At 38.8% G+C, this 7,004-nt stretch overlaps 1 protein-coding gene across 1 annotated transcript; it reads left to right on the top strand.

The window, feature by feature from the left end:
• Window positions 1-10: 10 nt before the first annotated feature.
• On the top strand, window positions 11-1,502 carry LOC116158705. Its single transcript, XM_031471532.1, has 3 exons — window positions 11-1,235; window positions 1,288-1,374; window positions 1,428-1,502. Exons 1-2 carry the CDS (start codon window positions 748-750, stop codon window positions 1,355-1,357), a joined length of 558 nt encoding a protein of 185 aa, XP_031327392.1. The 5' UTR covers window positions 11-747; the 3' UTR covers window positions 1,358-1,374; window positions 1,428-1,502.
• Window positions 1,503-7,004: the final 5,502 nt, after the last annotated feature.

The following is a 7,004-nucleotide window of genomic DNA, read 5'->3' as shown; positions in this document are numbered from 1 at the left end:
GATAAATGGATCTATTACTAGGTTGGAGTTGTTTTATAACTTTTCATACACTTTATCGATTTTTTTTGGATCTAGTCAAGTGTTGCTATTTACACATTATTATGATATCGTGTTTGTACCGGTGGCATCGTTGAGTTTAGCAAATAAGGTGAAGGAGATATTTGGAGTAATCTGGTTTAGAAGAAACCTCTTTTGAGGACGTTTTACATTTGATTTATTAAAACGTGAGCAACAATTTGTAATACCATTCGATCACAGTATATTGTCGACACGGTATTTGTGTATGTATTAATACAATTCCGTAATGTATTATGTATGGTCGTCTGACACCAGATGATCCAGCGTACGTGATTGACAAATATTTATTTGCTAAGAGTTAATTTTTTGGTGGGCAACTTACCCGAGTTGAAATATATTGTTAAAATAGTTTATTGAAATGTTTAAAGTGGATAAGAGAATTTTGGAACAAAGGGAGAAATCATAAATACTTTTAGATCCACTTTGTTCGAGACTTAATTATTTGAATCTTATGAGAGTGTACGAAACGCAAGTACAGCTTAAAACTGTGGTGCATGATTAGAATACAACTTTGTGTATTTTCAAATTTGGAGTTTCACCTAAATACATTTCATGAAGTTTTTGTCTTGAAATGTGTCACTTGAGTTCAAAGGTTTTTTTTCATAATAAATTTGTTTGTAATAGTTATATATCCAATTTGGTTAATTGTTTGTTTTGTGTTAGATAAAAATGGCTACATTTTTTGGATTGGGAGACAGTGTTTTGAGAAGAGTGCTGGTAGAGGGACAAGGTGTCTCTACTAGTCGAATTTATGGCAAGCTCGTCGTGGACTTGTGCATCGGCGGGCAAACGATTTCGCAATTGAGAAAAAGAGTCGAACGCTCACGAAGTGACGAATCGGAATGGTTTGTGCCTAGAAATACGCCTCTGGTCGTTTTGATAGGAACCAACGATATTTTAAGAAGTGGCAGAGCTTCTGTTGTCTTTAATAATCTTAAACGGTTATTAATTACATTGGAAAAGTGGTCGAGGATAACTCCCATCACCTTGTGTACTCTTCCTCCAATAAAGCATGCAAGTCCCGATGTTCGACATCAGTTGCATAAATACAACACGTCGATTAGAACGTTGTGTTCTAATCGATGTGATGTATTTAGGCTATTGGACTTGTATGCCTTATTGGACGCGGAGAATTATGAGGGCCACTTTTTCGAACGGTAAGTTTCATTATAGTACATATATTGTTATATTTTAATTTGTTATTTTTAGTGACGGTATTCATCCAAATAGAGAGGGGCTTTTGAGAATTTATGATTCCATAAGTTCCCTCTTTAACTAATGGGTCTCGCATGTTCGGTAAGTGAATTACTTTAATTGAAAAAATATAATAATTGTTTTATTAATTGTAGAGTACATGATAACCGTTTAGGATTATTTTTGGCGATGGAAGACTACCCTTTTTGAAAATCGTTTGGTAAACAAAGTAAAAAAACGAAAAGTCGTAGGAAGGCGTGCGAGGTATCGTCGGAAAGGTCTCGGCGGCGCGGTTAGGATGGGCCGTGTTAAGTTTGGGCGCCGGCGGCGCCGACGCCGGCGCGCGTCGTCGGGCGTCGCCGAAATGAGAATCTCGGTAACGAAAAGTCGTAGGAAGGCGTGCGAGGTATCGTCGGAAAGGTCTCGGCGGCGCGGTTAGGATGGGTCGTGTTAAGTTTCGGCGCCGACGACGCCGACGCCGGCGCGCGTCGTCGGGCGTCGCCGAAATGAGAATCTCGGTAACGAAAAGTCGCAGGAAGGCGTACGAGGTATCGTCGGAAAGCTCTCGGCGGCGCGGTTAGGATGGGCCGCGTTAACTTTCCAACTAACTGCAATCTAACCTAACTGCGCGCGTCGACCTAACCTAACCGAGCATTTCGACCTAACCTAACGTGTCTATCTAACCTAACCTAACTGCGCGCGTCGACCTAACCTAACTTAACCGCGATCTAACCTAACTGAGCATTTCGATCTAACCTAACACGTCGATCTAACCTAACCTAACCGCGCACGTCGACCTAACCTAACCTAACCTAACCTAACTACACATCGCGACCTTAGCTAACGCGTCTATCTAACCTAACCCAATTGCAATCTGACCTAATTGTGGGGGAAGGGGGGGGGAGGGGGAGGGGGAGGGGGTTGATTATTTGCGTAAAACCACCTTCGATTTCCCGATAAATAAGAAATATACGCGATTTTTTACAAATATCGACGTTCGAGTGCCCAAAAAAGTCACTCGGGGACCGCGTATTCTCGCCAAACTTTACCGCTCACCTAATCTCGTAGTGTAGAGTCGATTTTGGCAAAAAAAAAAAAAATTTAATTTTTCGTCAAAATTTTTTCGAAAATCGCCGTTTTCATATCGATTACGATTTAACGCACTTGCGATCCTATCGTGGGGACTCCGGGGCAAAATTATAGAAGGTCGCATCCAAAGTGATCGTTTAGTATCGAAAAGTCCCCGGAATTCCACCGGCAAGTGCCCGTTTTGCGCCCATTTTCGTGAGCAATTTCATTTTTTTTTCCACGACCTCTCCCGGAGACGCCTTCGATTTTTTGAGGGAGGTGAAGGTGTCGTAGAATAGCCTCGTCCTTCCTCTTTCGATCGCCGCCTTAACCTCTCGAATACCTCGAATATTGACGAAATTACGAATTTTTTTGTAAAGGGGCGCAAAATTCGAAAAACAAAAAGCGCCCTCTAGCGTCGAAACCGTAAATCTTTTATTAGAATTTTTTCTCGTTTTTGCAATCTCCGCGTCAAAACGCATAAGATGACGTCGAAAAAACGACGATTTTTGACAATTTTTTTTTTCGATTTTTTCGAAGGAAGGGGATAGTATGGAAATTTTTTCGTTTTTTAATTTTTGGGATAACTTTCGAAGTAGGACTCGTATTTCGACGAAACCTTTTGTAACGTGTCCTTTGAGGTAAAATGCAACGTCCGACGTGTCGATCGATCGAATCGGGGACGTTTTTGAATTTTCGAGTTGCCCCCTCGGGAATATCGATTACGCGATAAAGTTTTGGAAAATTTCGATTCGAAAGGTCGTCTCCGTACGTGGGCACTCCGGAACTCGATATTTTACGTCGGTCGGGGCCGTCGACGCGTCTCCGAGTTTCGTTTGGCACATCGAGACACGAAAAAAACACGTCTTTGCGGCGGCTGCGCCGCCTCGCCTCGCTTCTTTGTTCGATTCCGGAACGCACACCGATCGATACGGAAGAGACGCGGACGTAGAAAACCGCATCGTTTTGGTCCTCGGAGTTTCCGAATAACCTTTAAAATACGAAATTTACCGAAGAGAAGAGGGAGGGGGGGAAGTGTCGGACGTAAAGTCGGAGAATATCGATACGAGATCGACTTAAAAAACCGCATCGTTCTAACCCTCGCGGTTTTCGAACAGAGTACGTTTAAATGTTTTTTGGGGGAGAGGGGGGGGATGGGAGGTTAACGGAGTGGTGCCGGGGTACGTAACGGACTTCGAAGAGACTACTCCGATCGAAGACTTGCCAAAAACTTACCTCCTCCGAACGAAAATTGACACTTCGCTCGGCTTCGGCGGCTGGGCCGCCTCGCCTCGCGGCATCAGGGAATCTTTCTTTTTTTTAGTTCATTTATTGTACAATTGCCAGTAAAAAGTTTTCAATATTCTTCCACCCATCTGCAACTTTGTTTCGGTTTTTGTGGTCCGGATTTCTGGGAGTCCATAACACCGTTTCCTGTTTGTACAGTTGCAAAAATTCTAACGTTGCCTCATTTGTCCATTCCATTTCGCCTTTGAATATAACTATTAAATTTAAAGACTTAAATTAATATTCGTACCATCAAACAGCAAGAACTCATTCAAATCGAGGTAATAATCCGTATAAAACTTACCTCCGGCACTGGTATCACTCCACCGAGTAAAAATAAGTTGTTAAAAAGTACGGGTAGTATAATGGACCGGACCGTTTTACCGACAATCTCCGGAAAGCTTTGACGAATAAAAAACGTTCGCCGTAGCAATACGAACTGGTCTCCCACACGCTACGCGAACTACCGCGTATGACGAACGTTCGCCGAATGTACGAAGCGTCTGGGACCGCCTTTTGGAATCTGGAGGTTCGGGAGCTTGAAAGTCGTTAATAATAAATACGCCATTAAATGTCCGTGCGCGTGAGATAGCTGCGTATCCTTTTTGGGCTTTTTGTCTCGTTAATTTGTTACCTTTCGAATCGATGACTGTCACGTCATTATAGGGAAAGTTCTGGACAAAATTTTAACTTCAAGAATTGACTTTCATTTAACAAAATTAAACAGTATTGTTGGTGGGGTTGGGTTGGTGGTTGATGATTATTATTAGGCTAGCGGTTAGAGTTTTATTATATACACGTAACACTACTTAACACTAATGAAATATTTACACCTTACAACACCAAAGAAGTTTACAAGTTCGGAAAACACAAAGAAACACACGATACCGCGATCACGTCTGAGGAGGCAGTCTCTCCCTTGCTACCAATCGTTACCGCGGCAATCTTACGGAAAGATGTACAACGTCGACGGCTTATGAAGGCAGAGACCCGGGTGTTAGTTAAGGAGTAATTCCAACTGTGTAACCCGTTGCTCTTCTTGCCGATGAGAAGTTTCTCGATGACGGTTATACTGGGGTGGCTAGTGTTGTGAGGGTCGGCGTTCCTTACAGTGCTCCCTGTCGGCCGCTTCTTGTAACGCGTGCGGGGGCGTCTGTAGATGGGGTAGGAACAGGTGCGCGTGCACCTGTTACTTTAGCGGGGTTGCTACGTTTGGCGTGGGGTGGCGCACTTGGCGTACCACGTGTTTGTGTGTGGGTGCGAAACAGTATAAATAATAATCAATACGGATTTTGCCAGGGGAAAAGTACAATAAATGCAATTAAGAAAGTTGTTGAAAGTATTAAAGAAATAATAGCAAGACAGGAATATTGTAGTCATATCTCTAGACATTAAAGGTGCCTTTGATAACGCCTAGCCACCGGCAATTTTACACGAGATGTGAAGATTAAGATTACCAGGAGATTTAATAAAAATATCAGAAAATTTCTTCGAAAACAGAATTGCTAAATTTGACATTACTAGCAAAATTTTAGAAAAATCAGTTGAAAAAAGATGTCCCCAAGAAAGTTGTTGTGGTCCTGTGGTTTGGAAAATATTATATAATACTATATTTAGAGTCAAACTTCCGGAAAATTCAAAATTAATAGCGTATGCAGAGGACACGATTTTAATAATTGGAGCTAAACAATACAAAATTTTAAAAGAAAAAGCTAATAAATGTGTGATGGCTTTAGAAAAATGGACGAAAGAGTATAAATTGGAATTTAATGTAGAAAAATCGGAAGCAATATTTTTCGGTAAAAACAAAAATCAATTAAGACAGAGTTACAAATTAGATAATAAATTTATTAGATGTAAAGAACACATGAAATATTTAGGAGTTATTTTGGACAATAGATTGAATTGGAAAGAACACATAAAATATTTATCAAAAAAAAGTAAAAATATTTGTGGACAAATAGGTTCGGTAGTAAAAATAAATTGGGGATTAAAAAAGAAAATTTTAAAAATGATTTATAATGATGCAATATTACCAGCAATCACATATGGTTCTGAAATATGGTATGAAGGGTTGGGTGTTCGAGAGAAGAGAATGCTAATGAGCGCACAAAGAATGATTGTTTTAAAAATAACACGAACATATAGAACAACATCTAATGAGGCTGCTTTGATAATAGCTAATGTTAAACCAATTGATTTGGAAATTTTGGAATACGCAACGTAAAAATATTAAAATCAAATAATTTTAATATGATTGAAACGGAATTTGCAAATAAAATAATAGAAAAAAACAATACTTATAATGCTTTAGGACATCCAATAATTCAGAATTTAACTTATAAAATTTATGGAACGAAAGAAGACGACAATACGATAAAAATTTATACGGACGGATCAAAATTAGAAGGAGGAATTGGAGCAGCTTTTGTAATATTTAATAACAATTTGGAAATTTATCAAGAAAAATTTAAATTGGGATGTACTGTATTTCAAAGCGAAAATTTAGCAATACAAAAAGCATTAAAATTTATAGAAGAAAACTATTATAATCAGACCATTTCAATATATTCGGACTCATTATCTGCACTAAATTATACATCATCTAAAAGATATAATCTAAAACTAAATATTCGGGAAAGTTTGAAAAAATTAAAAGAAAACAATATAATTTATTATAAAATTCTATTGGACAAAAAGCCATACTGGAAATCATGGAAACGAAAGAGCTGATCAATTGGCAAAAGAGGCCGCTAAAAGTAATTTAGAAAGTGTATTTAATGAAATTCCTTTATCATATATTAAAAATAAATTAAATCAAAATTCGTTAAATTTGTGGAATAGAAGATGGATTTCGGCCGAAAAAGGAAGATTAACATATAAATTTATTTCATTAATTCAAAATAGAAAGAAAATTGTTCCTGAAGATCTAAATTATTCGTTAGTGCAACTAGTGACTGGTCATGGAAATTTTGGAAAGTATCTTAGAAGATTTGGAAACAGAGATAATGATTTGTGTACTTGTGGGGGAGTGGACGACGTGGAACACATTTTATTTGAGTGTTCACTTGAGGATGAAAACAGGGGACTGAATGATATGAAATTGGCAAGATTGGGTCTTAAGTGGCCGACAAACTTTAATGACATTTCAAAATTGGAGGGCGAAAAGGTTTGGTGGTCCTGTCTGAGTGAATTTGCTATGAGAAGTGTTAAATCTAAAATTGACGTTTGATAACTATTTTTCGTCATCCCATACTGTTATTTCAATTTAACTCAACTCATTTGACAAATGAAATATCATTCATAACGGACGGCGTCCGTTAAAAAATAACGGACGCATATGCGGCCGTTAAGAAATAATGCTTTTATTGAAATAC

The sequence above is a fragment of the Photinus pyralis genome, unplaced genomic scaffold (genome assembly GCF_008802855.1).
Source record: "Photinus pyralis isolate 1611_PpyrPB1 unplaced genomic scaffold, Ppyr1.3 Ppyr1.4_LG1, whole genome shotgun sequence".
Lineage (NCBI taxonomy): Eukaryota > Metazoa > Arthropoda > Insecta > Coleoptera > Lampyridae > Photinus > Photinus pyralis.
This window is presented reverse-complemented; position numbering and strand designations above follow the sequence as displayed.

Excerpts from the sequence above, each read along its gene's own strand:
- LOC116158705 (XM_031471532.1), top strand. The coding sequence starts at position 748 with ATGGCTACATTTTTTGGATTGGGAGACAGTGTTTTGAGAAGAGTGCTG. Across the intron at positions 1,236-1,287 it reads GAGGGCCACTTTTTCGAACG|TGACGGTATTCATCCAAATA; the intron begins GTAAGTTTCATT and ends TGTTATTTTTAG.